Source organism: Talpa occidentalis, unplaced genomic scaffold (assembly GCF_014898055.3).
Source record: "Talpa occidentalis isolate TD23 unplaced genomic scaffold, MPIMG_talOcc4v2.1 talOcc4.3, whole genome shotgun sequence".
NCBI lineage: Eukaryota > Metazoa > Chordata > Mammalia > Eulipotyphla > Talpidae > Talpa > Talpa occidentalis.
The window spans coordinates 92,987,292-93,007,346 of NW_023603184.1; the positions used below are offsets into that span (position 1 = coordinate 92,987,292).

Sequence of the window (20,055 nt, forward strand, 5' to 3'; positions counted from 1 at the left end):
AACTTCTCCAAAACATTTACTGTACCTTGGGTAAAGGAGCCCATTCTCATACGAAGTGCCTCCCACAACCTACTCAGCGGGGGCTCTTACACTACAGAAGTGGTGTGTGCCTTTCTGTCATTACAATGGTGTAACTGGTGGGTGTGCCCAGTGAGGGAGAGAGTCTCTCTCTGTGAATACTGTGCTGGGGTCTCCTATTGGGAAGAGTCAGTGAGGTCACTGGGAGAGGCTTGTGGTCATGAACAGGGATAAGATCATCCTGAAATCCTTACCACGGGCTAGCTTATCAGAGAGGGGGCGCTCTTTATTCCGACATCCTCCTGTTTGGACAATGACGGGGGTGGCAGTGAAAGAGGAAGAAGAGGGGTCTGGCTTTTTAGACTTTGACCCAAACAAAGGTGGACTTTATGGAGAGCAATGTGGTGAGCTGATGGTGGATGGTCCCTGTAGATGGCTTTAAATAACCAGCAAGAGGAGGTTGGGGAGGTTTTTCCAGTTTTAATCAAGGAAATGTATTTTGTACACTATGTGCATTACAACATGTAAATGAACATATTGAATAGAAATGTTTTTGGTTGTCAGAAAAGTCATGACATATTCTTTCTGTTCTTGTTGCAAAATTGTGTCCTGATTTTCCCAACAGCCCAATAATTTTTACCTCACACTTCCAAACCAATCTGCTGAGTTGAAGAAAGATCAGATAGGAAACTGATCTATAACCTACTTAAAAAAAATGGACAAGAAAAATAAAATTTCAGATGTTTTTTATTCAAAGGTTCTCCAAAGAAATAAAACAGAAAAAGCTAACAATCTGATCCAAATGTACAGTTCAAAAATGTCTTTTGGCGTTTAACAACAAGTCCTAGGAAAGAAAACTACAGAGTTATCTTGAACCGGACAAATAAGTTACCACTGGCAAGTTTGTGGCACTAGTAAAACAAAAATAAAAAATTAACTCTCTTGATCATATAGATATCTCTATGAAAATCTTTTTTTTCAATCTGTACAAAAGGTCTTTCTTCATAAATTAATTTTTTTTATAATTTAATGGCTGTCTACTATGTGATGTTTAACTGATTTTTTTTTTTTTTTTATGTACAGAGGTTATGTTTCCCAAATCTTACCCAGACGAGTATGGCACTTAGTTCAGACATTTCTAGCAGCAGATTTCCCCTCCCCTTGAACTGAACTATCAAATTTCTGTCTTAACTAATGCAAAAATATCAAGTAGTGAGAGACCCAAGTTTACAAACGTACTAGGTACAAGGAGGGTGCTGCGTTCGGTCTGGACTTTCACAAAGCAGTAATATTCCAGGGAGCATAGAACCAATAATACCACAACTTTAAAAAAGGAAACAAAAACAAAAACAAAAACACATTTTTCTTATGACTATGTAATTTTCACTAGAATCTACACTTCTCAGAGCAGCAAGGACTTTTGAAACTATGAAATGTCACTGACATCTATAATCAAATACAAGCATAAAATTTAAGAACTAAAAAATACTCGAAAGAAATAACTGCTCAGTCCCAGCTCCCGAGCTAGGAGGATTTGGTCTGTGGGAACAGGGAGGGCCAGCAACCTGTCCCGGCACAAAAGAAAATAGACTCTGAGGTAGATAACTGATCACACACAGTTGACCAGACAAGTACACAGTTTTGGAAGACAACTTAATTTACCATTGCTTTTCAAACGTATGCATTTGTCTTAATAAAAAGAGCTTTAATAACAGTGAATTATCTCCTATGTCCTAAAGTAGAAATAACTGTATTTATGAATCAGGAATTTCATAGTTTCAAAATTGGTTTTTCTTTACACTTAACACTTGTAGTGATGATGTAAAGTGTGGCACTGCTTGGATCCAAATCTTCCTTCATGCTTTTTGTTTGTTGTGTGTGTGTCCATACATCAATTAAAATTATAAAACCTAAATGCAAAGGTACAAAAAAGGCACATTCTCCTAACCGCAAACTGGTCCGGCAAAAATAAAGAGCACAGAAGACGTGATGCTGAGACAAGCTGGAGCTACTGGTTACTGGCTCTTCGGTCTTTGGTGAAGTTACCTTTAAAAGTGCCAAGTCGTTTTTTATTTCTCAAATTTACGTGATAGAGAGAGAGAGAGAGAGAGAGCTAGTAGCCAATTTGTTTTGCTTCTATTCATATCTCAGCTTATGTTTGAAGATAAATCCTTACTTTTAGCTTTTGCCATTTTGTTGCAATAGCAACATGTATTCGGTTTGCCAGATCTCAGGCATAATTCTCATTCTAAAGCACTATCATTAGTATAAAGGAAGGACAAAACCTTCGGTGACTCCCCTCCCCCGCCCCCCACCCCCAGTCCCAAAGTTACCTACACTAAATCTAGAACATCAAGTTAGGTTTTTTTTTTTTCCTGAAAAAAAGGCAAAAAAGACTTTACATTGCATCATACAGCAGATATCCTAAATCAGTCAAACTATCAGAGGAAACTGTTGGCATACAGCCTTACAAACAATTTACCCTATTAAAAGTTCCCCAGTCAGAAAATGTGTTTCACACAAAACATTTTTTCCCTTCTTGCATTTTACTACCTTACACATTATGTGAAAAATCATTAAAAACACCTACTACATATTTAAAAAAGCCAAAATTTCAGCAACTTTTATTGACTATCTTTTAAAAGCCCTATGCTGCTGTTTTACAAGGCATAATAGACCAGCTCATTTGGTCAAAGCATTCTACATCATTAGTTTGAACTAACTTTTACTGAAACAGCTACAGCATCAAAAGAGTTAAGGCAAATTGGAATTCATAGAAAAGGATAAGACACTTCACACTACGTTGAAAGAAAGACCGAAAGCTAAGGAAAGAGACACTGACGGCAACACTGAATTACAGCAACACTCGCACTGCAAGCACAGAATACCATGATGAAGTCGGACTATTGAAACTTCGGAAAGCCCATTTCATACAGCTGAGAAAAACACAAATTAAACACAAATTGAACAAAACCACAAAAATCCGGTCATGCACTTAGATAAGTCTTCATGGTCTTTGTGCATACCCAGAAAATTGAAGTTTTCTTTTTCTTTTTTTCTTTTTTTTTCCTTTTTTTTTCTTTTTTGCGTCATAACATTTGATAAAAATCTTTTGTTTTTGTTTTTTGTTTTTTTTTTTTACTAAAATAAACCTGTTCAGGGGAACAGCTACTAGATGAATTTAAGGGTTTTATGCACCTTATAGAACTTATAGCAAAAATAGTTTTAGTTGATTTCATTATAAATAACGTTTTCAAGAACCTGTGCAAAACTGTCAATAATTTCCTAAAGCACAATTGATCAGAAAAATCCATGATTGTTCAGCCTTCACACCCTTCTTCATGTAAGAACACCCTTCTGTACATCTGGAAGAGAAAAATGAAAGACAGACGCTTTTGTACATTTGGTATAAACCACCGTAGAGCTTTGTAGTGTCTTTTTCGCGTTAGAGAGAGCATGTGTTTGAAAGGCTGTGTTTGTAAGTGGTGGTAGCCCACTAAGTGAAAACCATCTAGAACCCTGGTGTTCTAAGTTCTACACAGTCATTTTAAAGAAATTCGCATGGTAAAGTGAAAAGATTTCAGATTTGTGGTTCAGTGAGACCATCAAATGCAAATCTAAGATCTCTCAATCTAAAAATACTGACATTAAATTCATAGTCAAGTTACTGCTACTCTTGTAATGTTGGATTAAGCAGTATCATATGCTGTATTTCCTTCAGTTTCTAAGTCTTACAGCAATATACTACAGGATTATTGTCCTACATTATACTGTATTTGCACTGTACTTATACTGTACTGTCGGGCAAATTTGGTACCTGGTATTTTCTGATATGTTACAGATTTGGGGAAGCTGGAGCGGGGGAGAATAAATATACAAGTGACTTCAACATAGGGCACTGTTTCTGTCTGGACAGATACTTAATCTGCAAATCCACAAAGTTACTGATTTTAACATTTCTGTAATTTTGGATTCCTTGAATGTGATTAAGGCAGTGTGGCCAAATTTTATTCTTCTAAGGACCATTTTGATACAAGGTTCATAGACTTTTTTCGACTCGAGCCCCACAATTATGGAAACCTTTCCCTCATACCTCACAGTTACTTATTGGGTTGAAAGGTATATGGTGAATGGTCATTAGACGTCTCTACAGCCACCTGCTGCTGACCACTTGCCTCCTACAACAAAGCATAACAGATGAGACGTGAGCAATGAAATCCAAACTCTACCACCGAGGTCTGACTGAGTCCACATCTGTATTCCACATCTTAAAAACAAACACTCTTTAAAAGCAATTTTTAATGTCATTTTGAGTTTTCAATACTGCCCAAGGAATAAAAATGTCTGAGAGACCCAAAGAATTGCCCCCGCCCCCAGATTTAAGTTTTGCCTATTCATACCAAGCTACAGTTTATCAAACAAACCTCTTATCCCTTGGGACCAGATCCAATTTGGAATTCAGTATTTTCAGACTTTAGAATCTGAAGTATGGTACGCATATGCTGTTTATCACAGGACAGCCCCAGTGGGATCGAGAGCTGTACCTCACAATCAAACACATTAACAGGTCTACACTGAAAGGCATAAATACACACAGTAAGTGTTTTACAGCAGTTTTGGTTAGGTCTTGCTACAGCTCAGGTATTTTGGTGAAGTAGAGAGAATTTTTATTTTCAATTTTTGTGTTTCAGAACTGCAGATAAGTTCATTGTGTGTCCTGGCAACTGTCACTGTCAATAATTGCTCAACTATAACTTAGATGAAAACAAAACCCTTCCAAAAGTCCAGCCAGTATCCAATGGTACTTTCTGGCATCTAAACCTACTTGGTTCTGCCTAGCAGATGGGATTAACTGGGTTTATACATTTCCTTGGAATTCTGAGGCCCCTTTGTGGGAAAATGCTATGCTTTCTGTCCAATATTAATTCAAATGTCAGACTTCTTCCATAACAAGTACTAAAAGTTATTTAATTACATTAACAGTCTCTGTAAAAACAGGGTACAATTTGTTCCTCATCCCTGTTAAGGTTTTAAAACATAAGTTTTCCCCAAATATCTTAATTATAACTGATATCTTTCTGTACCTATTACTATATTATCTGGTACTGGGATTGCAAACTCCAGCTTTATTTTAATTTGCCTGCAAGTATCATTTTACAAAAGAAAATATAGGGCCTTGAAGGGGTCTGAAGTGTGCTACAAGCTTGGAAAAGCTTTCTGGAGGTCTTGGGCCTGCATGTCTCTGTGCTAATTTGTATGCAGAGGGGTGTATTTTAAGTTGAAAATAACTCTTACATAATGTTCCCTTCTAAACTCAATTCTTTATGCGAATTTATTCAAAATTTCTTTGGGAATGTGAATGACTTTCCTTTTGAGTTGTATTTAGTTTACCCATTTCTGAAACTACCCATTGCCAGAACTGTCTCTGGATGGTCGGTACCAACCTCCACGGGCACGGTCGTCGTCTGCACGTGTGTGTACTGTGGCAGGTAGGCGCCTTGCATAGCTGAGGTTGCAGGCATGTACTGGAAAGAAGAAGGAGGTCAGGATGGGCAGTGACAAGGCACACACGACTCTAAGTGCTTGGGGAATTTTCAGAGGGGATGGAAAGTGTTTGGAAGTCTCCATGCAGAACTTCATAGAGGCTACCTCAGAGGTTAATTAGTGCATGTAAATTTACCAAATAGAAAGCAAAAGGAATGTTTTCTACTGGCTGAATCTTTCAAGCTAAAGTCCTACCTTTTTTGGGATTTCCAACAAAGCAGCACATGGGTGAAGATTGAGGTTTCTCATCCTCGCTAATTCAGTATTACTTAATGCTATTTTAAAAGCTCTCTCCTCAAAGGACCTCATTATTTTCCAGTATCCCCCCGAATGTGTGTCTAGAATTGTTTCCACAGGTAGAGCTCCAAGGGGTAAATGACTTATTAGATCTCTAACAGGTCACTGCAGAATAGGAAATGGCCCCCTGCTTTCCTGATGTGCCAGTCATTCTTTTCCAAAAGCAAGAGTGCTTTCTAGTCGATCTCATTAGATGTGTGTGGCTCTGACTTAGCCTTCACAGGAAACTGCTGCTGGTTTGTAGGGTAAGAGGGGAAAACACACTACCCCTTGTTCTTTTAAACCATGACAGATAGAACTGGAACGAAAAGCCTGTGGCCACTTATCCAAAAGCTCAGCACATCAAGCCTGGCAGTTAATCTGTACCGTACTATGTCCTATCAACTCAACCTCAGTAATCAGTCCCTTGGACTTTGGGGAAATAAGTCAATGCCAAGACCATGATTCAAAGCCCCTAAATTCCACTGGAGGAAGAATAAGTGACCAACATGTATCACTTTTGTTTCACAAAACAAGACTGGCTACGGAGGCAATGAATGACATTGGGTATTAGAGTTGGGTGGCTTTATGTGTAGGTTGCTATGTTCTGGTAAAGGAGAGGTAAAACTAAAATAGATTTTTAGTTCATCAATTAACCCCAAAATATTGGTGTATTCACTATGTAGAAGATAATGTGGGGGCGAAAGGGGATCAGACAGACTCTTTGACATCATAGAGCCTGTAATTTGATAGGGAAGACACAGCCTGCGTTCATTTACCCTCCTCTGCCAAGACATTTGATATTAATTTGCCACCTACTGTTCCGGTGCTGCCAAGTGACAGATGACTCATCTGCTGGGCCAGAGGGCTGATCATAGATGTGGGCTGTAGTGACATGGTGTGCTCCATTGAGGGAGTTAACACGGCACCCTGAGGAGTTAGAGACAAGAGCGACATAAGACAGAGAGAGGGAGGAAGATTCTATAATCCTCTTTCACAAAAGAATGGCCTTAGTTTGTTCAGAAATGTGAAGCAAAAATAACCTCCCCATACACTTGCAAAAGGTATCATAAATTACTTCTCAAAAAAATCTTATAGGTTGTTTTTCCTGAGACTTTAACAGAACATGAGGGAAAATTATTATCTTGGCACTCACTGCACAGAAATCCCTCTGTCTAATAGCTCTTCACCTTCACTTACGGATAGAGCAACTTACTCCAGCAGGAGGAGCTATAATAGCAAGTGCGGACTATTTTTGGCTAGCTGGGCTACAGAATGCTTTCTTAAATTTTGTTTTTAAAATAAATGACAGCTGATGTTTTATGTAGTCACAAAAACAAACTACACTGAATATTATAAATACAGTGCTTTGTTTAGAAATGTTCTGTACAGAGAGATACGTGATTCAAGATCAGGCTGATAGGATCAAAATTACAATCTTCATTCACTTCGTGATTATCAGAACTTAAAAGTACATGTTGGCGCCAGGGGAGGGAGGCAGAGTCAGGTTAAGATCAATAAAACTATTTCAGATCTTTTGATTTCATTTAAAAAATTCTGGTTATTAACAGCATCAATAAAATTACATATAGTTAAAAAAACAGAAAAGAGGGGTGAAAAACAAATCACCCATAATTGGCTTCCATAATATATCTCCATTAGGATTCTACCACCCAGATTGAGCTTTAACATACTTTTATCTAGTTGCAACCAGAATACATAAACAATGTCATATTGTGGGTTTTTGCTTTTAACTTAAAATTCGATTAGAGATTATCTAACGCTGCATAGTCATCATTACCGTCATTGGTAATGATTACACTGCGGTACAGTGATTATGTAAATTGAAATTAACTATTTCTGGATTTCTGCATTTTTCTCTAATTTAGCCTATTTGATATGCTTATGAGTTATACCATTCCTCTCACTTTTGCAGTCACCCAAGGATGTAGTTTATATTTGACGCATGCTACAAGTATTTATATTTTTGGTATCACTGTACAAGACTTATCCCCTAACTACACTGTAACTTACTGATAAAATGAGATGTATAGTTAAGGGTACAGATTGGTGTCCAGGCACATTAATTCTACATGCAGGCATTTTTAAATCTGGGTAGGAAAAAGGAACAACTTCTCAGGAACCCTCTGGACACACTTCTGTCTCCTCAAAGGTGTTAAACTGACATATCAGATATATGCAGTCCTTGTCTCTGAGTCCCCCCAAAAGATACCAGAAATAGTTTGTTTTAACACATTCCATAAGAAAAATTTTCTTTTTATATTTTTAATGTGCATCATCAAAAAGTGCGTGGTAACACGGAAATGACTCAGAAGCTCAAATTGGTATGAAGGAGTTCCCTGCTCCTTTTTCTCATTTGTGTGTAGGAGTAACTGTACTAGGAAGCCCCTAAATGAAAAGTGGGCTGATTTATAGGATGGTACAATGTACCAGGACACAGATTGCCATAAGCATGTGTACATGTAGATGCAAGGATGTGTGAACAGACAGACACACAAACATCATTAGAGGGCTCGTCACCTGTATTATCACTTAAATGTGTTTTACCTGCTTCAAGGTCATCTCAACAACTTCCTATGCAGGACTTGTCCCTGGAATGCTGTTTCCTACACGTGATCTTACATTGCTTAGTGTCCTCTTTGGGTGTCCTGGGAGAAACTCCTGCCTCATCTAAAGGGCCAGGAGCAGTGTGTTTTTTTTTTTTTTTTTTAAAGATTTATTTTTATACAAGAGCTAGGGTACAGGCCAGAGGCGTGGGAGGGTGAGACAGAACAGGGAGAACAGGCAGACGACCAAAATACACTGCTGAGGGGAGCAGTGGGCAAGACAGGAAAGGTCTGCCGTGCCATGTGGGAATCTCCCTGGCTGGCCGGGAATTGAACCTGCTCTGCAGAGGCTGTGGACAGCTTCACAGCACTGCGCTCAACCCTCTGCGCCACCAGGGAGGCCCAGGAGTGGTGTGCTTTTTCATAGGCAAGTGATCTGTTTTCATATGAACTGTACTACATACAAGGATTTCTATTTTCCATAGTTACTAAAAAGTTTTGGGCAGAATTTGTGGTCTTATGGACAGCATGTAGGTCATTTGCATTGGGCATTCTTACCTTTACTTGTGATTTTGTTCTCTACCTTTACTTTTCAACTCTCTAAAACTCCTGTTTTTGATGAACTGGATTTTATGTGTCTTTGATAAAGTATACTAAATATAATACTACCCAGTAAGTATAATGCAATTAACAAAATGTAATATATGTAAGTACAACAAATGCTCATGTCACCAAAGAAATCACGTTATTTACCAACGACATTAGTACTTTAGTACTGATACTCTTTATAGAGAGGCTAAGTAAAATTGATGAAAATGTCTAGCTCAATTTTGAATATTTGCATTAAATAGAATGTAAAATAAGAAGCTGTTTCATCCCAAATATTGTTAAAAATTTAGCCACTCAATTGAATGATCACAGAACTGGTAAGAAAAATGGTGTTCTGCCTCAAATATCATGCATTTTAAGTTCTTACTGTATGCAAATTTAACTGAATGTCAATCTTTTAAGATAAGGGTAAGTGGAAGTTTTGTGATGTAGTTGTACGTGCTCTCATATTTCATGCTCAAAATTTTCCAAGTACTATACCAACTTTGACAGGGTTTTAGGCCAGCGAATGGGGTTTTTTTTAAACATATATACATAACTTACTTGCAAACCAAAAAGCCATTTAGATGAAAAACTTACGGGGTGCTGTAGGATATATGGTTGAGGTTGCATCCAAGAAGGACTTTGCACCTGGAAAAGGGAGGATTTTGAAAGACACATTGATTTCCACTGGAATGCTACCTATTTTTCTAGAACTCTTTTAATCATGTTAAAATCTACAGAAGGAAAATAAGGAAACAATACTATCAATGATTAAAAAGATGAAGGCAGTTAGAGTTCTTGGTAAACTGGTCACTCTGAATAAGATGAAATGATCATTTAAAACCAAGTTTCATTTGCCCACTCAAAAAATATTTACTGAGTATCAGGCACCAAAGAGAAAAAAAGCAAGTAAGATATGGGGAATAAGGTACAAGGCCCCACCCTCAACATATTTACTTCTAAGCATGTGAAAACTCAAATAGTGGAAAGTGCTATAATCAAGGTATGAAGTAGGCACTTAAAGAATACAGACGAATGAGAATTAATTGCAGCACATCTTATCACAAACTAATCCTTAAAATATGTGCTTATTTAGAAAGAACAACCAATGTCTTTGATATCCAGGACATTAGGTTTCAAAAATCTTATCTGGTGGTGAACAATTTCTACTTAGTGTGGAAAATAGAAATCTGAAATTCAGGTTTAGGAAACTAAACTTTAGTAAGCATATCTTGACATCTACAGTCAAAAGGGCATCCATCCAAACAGCAGACCCTCTGGATTGAGAAATAAGTTGTGAGAGTCAGGTTCTGTGGCAGGAAAGAAGCAGGTGCAGTCTGCCACTCAAAGAGAAAAAAGTATTAGTCCATTTCGTGATGCCCAGAGCTTTCCTGAGACTGAAATTTTAAAATAAGTCAACAAAACTCTCCTGTAGCTTATCCCCTACTGTTAACTTGAAAGGTTCTATAGAGAGGATATGGGGAAGAGTCATGGGGGAAGAATGTATTGTGATTTACCTTGATAGCAGAGCCCCGATACTTGTTTTCTCTGGTTTCCTTTGCCACCTAAGGCAGACCAAAGTTAAGTGCTTCTGCCTTGTTAACATTTCAGTTATCTGGACTGCAGCCTTTCCCCATTGGGGTATTGGTGTTTTCTTGCAGATGCCAATTTCTCAAATCCAATTGTATAAGCGTATGGTGGTTTAGTGGAGAAAGGCCCACTCCAACAAGAGTGCAAGGCCTTCGCTGAATGAATTAGGGGAGAGAGCAGCTCCCTAGAGACCCCAATTTTGGCCAGATGCTCCCATTTTTTGAAATGCTTTTTAGTGATCTTAATAATCTAACAGCTTAAAGAATTATGGGGTTAGGGAGCTAAGATGTCTGATCCAATTTTCTTTCTTAAGCAGCAAATTAGCTGCAGTTAATTTCTTTTCCTCAATTTTCCCTAACTATAAAATGGGAATAATAATCTGTGTTCTATGAACTATTGTCTCATCACTCTTTTGGGTCATGGCTCCCTTGAACACCTGATGAAAGAAACAGACCTACCTTCCTGCCCTTACTGCCCCTCCCCCCCCAACTAATTGCACACAGACAAGCAACATTTTGCAAACAATTTAGGGGAATCACAGGCCATTTAAAAGTTCACCTGCTCCCCCTACCAGGTCCCTGACCTTAGAGGGTTAGGAATTAGTCTTAAAGATTATGGTACTGCTTGTCAGACAAATAGAATGAAACGTCACGTCTCTGAGAATTTAAGTCCATAAAAACTCAGGCCTCTGAGATTAAATGTTTCCAGTTAATATAATCATCTATTACCAACACTAGCTTCCGAACTTTTTTTTAATTTTATGAAATAATTCCATGACCAAAATGCTCACTGCTTTTATAGTAAAGAGGGAAAAGAGGTGGTGGGGAGATGCCATTAATAGCTATAGTATCTATAGCAGCATACATTTCAAGTTAATATGCACAATTTTTTGCCTGAAACTAAGCTTACTTTATCCTCTTTTTAGTGATACACATAAAAGGTGAAGGTTCCAAGTTCAGATGGTTAAGAAAGGAGACTACCTCTCATTGTCAGATACAGGAATTGTTAATACAGGAAAATGAACTAGCGCAGATCTCACCGAGTCTTACACAAGCAAGGAAAACACAGAAATCTTAAGTCCAAAATAATTAAAGGCGCTTTTAATGAGTGAATACTATGCCCAGCAGACTGAAGCACCAGCATAAGTAACATAAGGACCCAGAGAGAAAAACGGAAACTTGCGACAACTTGGGGAAAGGAGGAGAAAAGAACCTAACAGCTGAGGGAGGTTGTGAACATTACTTTAAGACTTTAGTTTTAGTACATTTGAACACTTCTTGTCTTGGTTTTTCCAAGCACCTTTTATGTTTTTAGACAGAATCACCTTTATGATATGGCTTATGTTGACCAATCCATTATTTTAAAAATATAATGAATATACTTATTTGTCAGCTAATCCTGCATATATTAATGATAATCATAGCTAACATTCATTGAGTGCTAATGATAGGCCAGATACTAAGCTGAGCTCTTTACATAATCTTAGTTTGTTCTTATTACAAGTTTGAGATAGAAACTATTATTATCCCCATTTTAAAGATGAGGAAACTGAGGCTTACAGAAGTAAAATAACCTAGATATTAAATATTGTAGTCCCCTAACCCCAGAAATTAAAGGTATCACAACTAATTCAATTGTTTTAAAAACAAGAATACACAAAAGTTTAGTCACACAGGATCTCAACAGTCAATAAAAGAGAACTACATCCCCACATGTCTGTAATTGAACGCCATTAAATGTTCGTGTCTGGGCCAAGCGGGAACCCTGCTAGAGGCACTCTGATACAGGAGGAGAAATGCATGTACACCACGGGGTTCATGGAAGATAGGAGCTAACCCTGCAATAAAACCAAATCAATATTATAACCAAGTGTTGAATGAGATTGTGATTCTAAGTTGGGAATTTAAGATAAAGTCTCCTCACAAAAAAAGCTAAAGAGGGAGAGAAGGGAGTTACCACCTTTTTTAATTTTAGTTTTAGTGGGCTCAAATCTCACCGTATTGCTCATTTGATGTTACCTAGGAGAGACACATCTTTATTTACTAGCATGTTTACTTGCTCTTCCGTTAGTCCTTACTGATTGAATAAACATAGGTGAGGGTCAGGCCTACCCTGTATTTTACCTAGTGCCAATTCTCTCTAAATTTTACTTCTGGGACACATACTGTCCAACAGCAGGTCTTGTTGTGGAGGGAATATCTAGGTTTCATCTCAATTCTAAAATGTTGTTATTTCAAGGACAGACAACTGACAACCATTTGCCCTTGTTTTATATTCTCCTATACATAAAAGTAAATTGCTCTGTCCAATAAAAAGCAGCTTATACTAAATTGGTATCCAAGCTGCAAAAAAATTTGACTTAAGTTTCATTATAAATGTTCAAAATCTTAAGACACAAAAAATGTAGTAGTGCTTCATGGTTGGCAAATACTCTTGATGAATCCTAAAGGTACAAACCTGGTAGGCAGATACAGGAGACGCAATATAGGGTGTAATGGAAGTTTGAGTGATCATTCGGTTTGTAGCAATACTGTATGGTGAAGGATAAAATCTAGAACAAACACAAAAGCCTTTATTAAGTAATCCTTTAAGTAGAATAATTCATGGAACAAGCGTCTGATATTTTCCACCTTCACATGTTTCCCTCAAGCCATTATGTATTTATCTTAATAACATACCCGTTTTGTATAGCAGCTGTGGTTGGGTCATAAGTAAGTGTCATTCCAGCCTGTGGGAAAGAAAGAAATAGAAATATTTGTTTGCAAAAGGCATGATTTAAAAATTCCATTTCTTATATGGCAATATGAAATAGTGATAGTTTGGTAGCAATGCATAAAGTGGTCTGTTAGCCAAATATAATTAGAAATTCAATAGGAGAATCAAGCTCTAGATCTTCACTGTCCCATGAGGTAGTCACTAGTCATATGCAGATTATTTAAAATGAAGTGGAAAATTGAGACAGCATGGTAGCTGTCTTTCAAGTGCTCAAATAGCCATATGTGGCCAGAGGTTATCATTGTGCAGATTCCAGAACTACTGGATGACTTTCCCTAGACAGTCTTGAACTAGTATGCTACTTTAAAACAGCAACAACAAAAATTCACTGAAAATAAATGCAGGGAAACAGAGATCTAAATTTTCATTAAGAAACTGAGTTAAAAAAAAAAAACAAAACAACAAACTAGGCTGAAAAAAATACCCCTCTACGATAAACATACTGTATATTTTAGTGATAGTATTTAGGATGATCTCTGAATAATTAAATGTGGAAATCCCTTTAAGAAATCATGATAGTGGGCCTCCCCTGCTGGCACAGCGGTTGAGCGCTGGGCTGCGAAGCTGCCCGCAGCCTCTGCAGCGCCAGTTCGATCCCTGGCCACCAGCAAGAGTCCCACATGGCATGCAGACCTCTCCTGCCGGGCCCGCTGCTCCCTTCAGCACTGCATTTCTTCATCAGTCTGCCTGTTCTGTTCCCTGCTCTGGCTCTGGTGAATTCTCTCACCCTCCCGCACTTCTGACTGTATCCAGTGCTTGTATAAATAAATAAATAAATCTTTAAAAAAAAAAAAAAAAAGATAGCTTTAAAAAAAACAAATCAATCTAAAGAAAAAAAGAAACCATGATAGTAAAAAAACAACAAAAAAACTGGTTTCTTACAGAAATTTAAAATTCTGTTACTTCATGTATAACTAACTGGTAAACAGATATTTGTACATTCTGCCAATGTATCTAGAGAGTCATCACTCTCAGCACCATATTCAGTGGGGAAAAAATTCACTTCACAATATTTCAGTCATATTGTATCAGCAGGAGGCTCAATCCTGGGACTCTTTTGGAAGTGTGGTCCCAAATCAAGGTGCCACTTGAGATACTACTAAGCTGACACACCCACACTGAAGTTTCAAGGAAGGACTTACAAGTCTCACCTCTCCTTCTCTATGCCATGGCCTTCCATTAGGGATGTATTTGTTTGGGTTCTGTCTCTTCTTCTGCCCTCCATCCGCAAACTTACACAATAAAGGTTCTGTAGGAGCTGAATAAATAGGGAGAAATAACAAACCAAAGTTAGAGGTATGTGCAGGTGACCAAATGTAATTGAATTTCTTAATGGGAGCGGTGTTAGTGCTATACATGCATTCATAGAACACTTTAAGGCAAAGGTTTATTCAGACCATTATGATTCACTGGTGAAAGAGAAAGTACAGACAATATATTAGTTATTATTTTCAGACCATAATGAAAACATTCAAAGAGCTATTCTAAATCTTCAGGTTCACTTCTTTAAGTGTTGATATACTTTACATGCTGGGCCTCTCTAATTCTGCCTCTCCAAATTTTCAAATGTAAATAGGATGGTGTGGTCCTTCCCTCCCCCAATTCAAAATGCTTCAACAGCATCCCATTATCATTCCTCAGCAAGTGCCTTCACGAGCCCCCCCCCCCGAAAACAAGTACCCCGTACAGTATTTATTTTTTTAAAGATTTATTTATTTAATTTATACAAGCACTGGGTACAGTCAGAAGTGCAGGAGGGTGAGAGAATTCACCAGAGCGGGGAGCAGAGCAGGCAGAAGGACCGAAGTACACTGTTGAGGGGAGCAGTGGGCGGCAGGAGAGGTCTGCGCGCCATGTGGGACCCTCCTCCGGTGGCCGGGGAGCAGCCGGGGATCGAACCAGCGCTGCAGAGGCTGCGGGCAGCTTCACAACCCAGTGCTAAACCGCTGCGCCACCGGGGAGGCCCTGGTACATTATTTTTATTCACAGCCTTTATCAACAATCCGTGAGCATGGTGATCTGTCTGTAGTTGTCTCCTGCTCCAAAGGGTAGGCTCCTTAGACAGTAACTCTGCTCCTGTTCATCATTCTCCCAGTACCATGGTTCTAGCACCTTGTAGGGGCTCAGTATCTCTTGGTTGAATCAATGAATGCACAGAAATAGTTCTCATTTTTTATTTTTGGCATACAGCATTGGAGATGAATGTTCTAAGAAAGCTGAAAAACCTGTGCACCTATTTAAAAGCTCATTTGTGCCTTTAATCATCTCACTTGGGGTTGTGATATTCTATATCCTTGTCATAAAATGAGCCAGAGAGCAACTCACGAAACTAACATAGACAAGCAAAAGATGCAGACTATCTTATAGGGATCCAGGTCATTAGTTAAAACAAAGCAAGATGGAAAAAGAAGGTAGGCCATCAATGACTTTGCTTTCTATAGTGGTAACAGAGAATTCCAGAAAGTTTGTGTATTTCTGTTAATGTAATAAAGGCAGTCACACCTTCCTGTCTGGGTTCTCACATTCTGTCCTTTGTCTACTGTAGAACCATGATTACTACTTTCAAGTTCTGTTTCAAAGTTAAATAACCATGAAGAGAAAAATATTACTTGTGGAAAATTTACTCCTTTCTCCTTTGCTTCTTATTATCCTAATTCATCTCTTATTTTATATCACTATTACCCACCCACTAATGACAGGGTGGAAGCAATAATGCCTCTCAACACTTCTCTGCCAAAAAACAAACACAACACAAAACCCAACTGTAACTCCTTCTTTGGGAGCTATCTAGGCTGTTGTTTGGCACCCCATTCTCTTCTCTTGGGTGTGAACCCTCCAGAGGAAAGTGAGCTCACTTCTAAGTGGCAACTGTAGTAGGTATGAGGAAGTAAGAGAAAAAATATTACAATGTCTGGTGAGAATACCAGTGTCTTGGCCTGCCATTCACAAAAGGGTCCTTTGTTTACCTTGTGACTCCAGCCCACCCCACCCAGGCTTTCTTGAACAAGAAACTTCCACTTAAGGCAATCTGGTTTTGAAGGAAGATGGACTGGGGCCAAATGCTAGAGTGCAGATGAACTCCACTCTTTGTCTTTTCAAAAAAAAAAAAAAACCCTGGCTTTTGGAAATTTCTACACAATAGCAGAAAGTAAATGGATGAAGCAAGAGGGCTTTTAATCACTGATGATGTATTTAATTCTACAATTGAGCCATGTAGAGACAGGTGGAAACAAGGGCTAAAAGAATACAACGTTCAAGTAGGAGGAGGGGATAAAGGACAGGCCTTCCTTAGGGTGGGAGCAAAGTGTCTGCTGGGGGTGCTTCTTCTTGATTTCTAGGACAAATGGAAAGAGACCTCAAAGAGAAGCAAGAACCCAGATCTAGAAAGGTCTTACGGCATTGAATTTTTTCTCTTAAGACAAGCTGAGGTTTAAAGATTTTTTCTCCCCATAGCCTTTTAGGGCAAGAGAATCCCCTTGGAGCTGATACTGACAAATTTTTTTTTTTAAGCTAGAGATATTATGAAGGCTAGCTAATAGACTGAAATTTAACCTAAAAAAAAAAAAAAAGGTTTACTTAGCACAATGAGTAATGCATTTTCCTCTATTAGCATCATTTCTTCCAGAGAAAGAAGGTGACCAGATTGGATTCATTCTGGAAGTTCACTATTGACGGCCTCAGCAGACAGGTGTGAATGGAAGTTAGAAAACAATCCCTGGGATGTGCTAAAGCACAACAATTGCTTAAACACCCAGTGTCCCCATCTGTAGTAAACAGCTTCAAATATGCTTTCATTCATCTACACTATGCTCTGTCAAAGAAAAAGCAATCTCAGGCAACAAAAAAAGCCTGTTAAAATATATAATGATGAGTTAACTATCAAGTGAGTGGTGACATGTTTGCAAATATATCATTTCAAATGAAACTAATGAAACAGGATGTAGGTGAATCTTTCAAAAAGGAATTCTATTTACTACATTACTACACATATTGTGCTGTCATTAAGATATTTTTTCCCCTCTAAAAGCAAAAAGATAAGTAGTTAAAACAGTTTGTATAATGGCAGGTGTCTTATATAATAGGAAAACAAATTTTTTATTTTAAAGAATTTTATCAGTAGAAACGATACATTTTAAAGATAGTTGTTGGCTCCTACTTTGAGGGAAACTGGCATGATCCACTGTTCCACTGGGAAGCTCTAAAATTCTAACCATTTCTTTCCACTATTAAAACTCTTGGATGTACTTAGCAGCTGAACTTTTTATCGAGAACCTACTATGTACAAGGTATACTATTGAGAGTTAGGGATACAGCGATAGATAAGATGGGGCTTTGTCTTCATTGGGCTTGTAGTCTAATGGAGACCAGAGTGTCCCTGATTTTATGAAAATTTATTTAGATCTTTATGGTACAGAGCATTGTTTTTAAAGATACTTGCTTTACATAAAACTGCTCCTGGTAGTACAATACTCCTGACACAGGAACAGCTTTATCTCCATGTAACTGTGGCATTATGACACACAGCTTAGCCCTGTAAGTTCTTGGTATTTTATTTAGTGAAAGTATTATACCATGTGTTCCAGAAAAGCGATTCAGGATTTAACACATCCATGGATGCTAACATGAAGCTGGGGAAGGGTTAGAAGATTTGAGAACTGAAAATCAAATGAAACACTTAGAAATGTGTCACGGCTCACTTAATTTTAAATGTGTGTGACTATGTTATGAAATGAGAGGTCCTCATCTCACTGGCAGGTCCTATGGCTTATTCCAAACCAAGAGGTTAGTGTGCGCTTTGGAGCCACAGACAAGGTTGCAGGTGAAAGAGTGGGAGCCCCGTGGGGTGTCCGTCTGTCCACAGAGCAGACCTTCTGTGCCTTCCTAGATCAAAAAGTCTTCAGGAGTAAGTGCCATGAATATGATTAATATGCCTATGATCTACAGGGCCATTTGGGCATGATAACTTGAAAAAAATCAGAATGTAACAGTTAACCCTTAACTCGCAAAGGGTCACTTTTCTGGATTAGCAACTCTTTTTACAGTAATTGCAAAGAGCTCTAATAAATCATTTGTGATTCAAGCTATATTCCTGTCTCAGTGATAAAAATTCCATAAAGTTACCCTTGTTTTTTTTTTTTTTTTTTTAATGTGCAGAATATATAGGCTGAATTTTCCCTTCATTTAGCACTATCTTTTGGGTTTGGAAAGGGTGCTCTTGAGATGTCTCATGTGATCTCTTGGTAGAAATTCTCTGATTATACAAGACAGAAAAGTCATTTTGTCTTTTATCAGCACCAACAGAAACATGTAGCTTCAAAGTCTGACTACTGTAGAATAACCTTCAGCAAGCATCACCAGAAAGGCAAACAGTGATTTGATATTTTTAGGCAGCTCTTAAGGGCCATCTAAGGTAACTGCATTATTGGATTCTCCAGTGTCTCCTCAGTAGGGCTCTAAAGAGAGGGCTGATCTTTTACAAATGCCTCACTTTGTGGCCCTTGGTTCCCTCTTGAGACAAGGGTGTGGGTGATGTCTAGAATGACTCACTGCACATCTCCACCAAGGAGTTTCCTTACCCGTCTTCTGAAACTCAAACTCTAGTGATATAGTCTGTCCTTGATATCCACACTGAAAATCACTCCCAGAATCCCGCTCTGACTAAGCGCTGTGCATCACGATTTGGCCTCTTGGAAGTCCTCCAGGCTCTTCTAGACCAGTGGTTCAGAGGACCAGGAGTTCTCTGCAGCATGTGCAGAGTGGAGATTTTCCTCACTGTGTTCTAAGCAGTCTTCTCCCTGCTTTTCCCGTCAGCTACTGATAGCCATTATAGCTTGAGAAACTGTTACTTCCCAACTCCCATTTTTCCAGTTACACAGTATTTTATCCAAGCCAATATTCTGTAAAAGGTATAGACAGAAGCTTTTTCTCAGGTCTGGAAAACTAGCTCAGTCAGCAACAGTAATTAGCTTTTCTTTCTAATAAGGTTAGCTACTTACAAAATTCCTCGACTAACAACATGTAACTGGGGCTCTACCTGGGGAATCTTCTTTTACAGAGTTCAATTTACAGACACAATAGGTTTTTTTGGTGTGAGCAACACTGTTTTCTGTTTTAGCCCCCTCTTGTTTCTAATCAAATTCTGCAGCTCAACCCCAAGCTTCTCTCCACGCATGCCTCCCCCTGCTGACCCTTATGTGGTGTTTTCACATTCCGCTTGGCTTTACCTATCTGTGAAATGATGATTTAACATTAGATTGAAAACAAAACTTCAGTTCTTTCCCATTATCCCATCAGAAATGTTAATATTCTAATTTACTAGTTTTCTAAGTCTATATTTATTTGCCGTATTTGCAACAGTACATCCTTTTCTTCTGCTTTTTATATTGCGGGTATTTCCCTACCTTGCCAATTAGTTTCAAGAAGTAATGGTTACATAACGTTCTGACTGAAAAAGGATCATGTGTAGTTTCTGTCACCATAACTACGGCTCTATGAACATCTGTGTATGCGCCTTAGCTCTTTAATCCCAGCGCCCACTGCTAGATTGCTGGTTAGACTGTATGGAGGTTCGAACACTGGCTCTCTATTAGTCTCCCTGGATTGGAAATTTGGCTTTGCCGTTTGTTACTAGCCTGTGACTGCATGAGTTATTCAATGCCTCTAGTTTCATAATGTGTGAAAGGAGGATGGCAAC

The 20,055-nt window shown here is 38.4% G+C and overlaps 1 protein-coding gene across 12 annotated transcripts in view; it reads right to left on the reverse strand.

The window, feature by feature from the left end:
• Window positions 1-2,338: 2,338 nt before the first annotated feature.
• The window catches only part of RBMS1 (RNA binding motif single stranded interacting protein 1), a 211,357-nt gene continuing 193,640 nt past the window's right edge, over window positions 2,339-20,055 (reverse strand). For 7 of the 12 annotated variants that reach the window (XM_054699778.1, XM_054699777.1, XM_054699772.1 and 4 more), the window contains exons 7-15: window positions 14,504-14,619; window positions 13,265-13,314; window positions 13,044-13,137; window positions 10,514-10,561; window positions 9,594-9,644; window positions 6,658-6,768; window positions 5,463-5,543; window positions 4,112-4,196; window positions 2,339-3,383 (exon numbers count right to left, since the gene is read on the reverse strand). In XM_054699778.1, the coding sequence (XP_054555753.1) occupies window positions 4,119-4,196; window positions 5,463-5,543; window positions 6,658-6,768; window positions 9,594-9,644; window positions 10,514-10,561; window positions 13,044-13,137; window positions 13,265-13,314; window positions 14,504-14,619 (629 nt within the window). In that variant the 3' untranslated portion in view covers window positions 2,339-3,383; window positions 4,112-4,118. The remainder of the gene's footprint in view (window positions 3,384-4,111; window positions 4,197-5,462; window positions 5,544-6,657; window positions 6,769-9,593; window positions 9,645-10,513; window positions 10,562-13,043; window positions 13,138-13,264; window positions 13,315-14,503; window positions 14,620-20,055) is intronic. The other 5 variants (XM_054699781.1, XM_054699775.1, XM_054699782.1 and 2 more) reach the window with 3 other exon arrangements.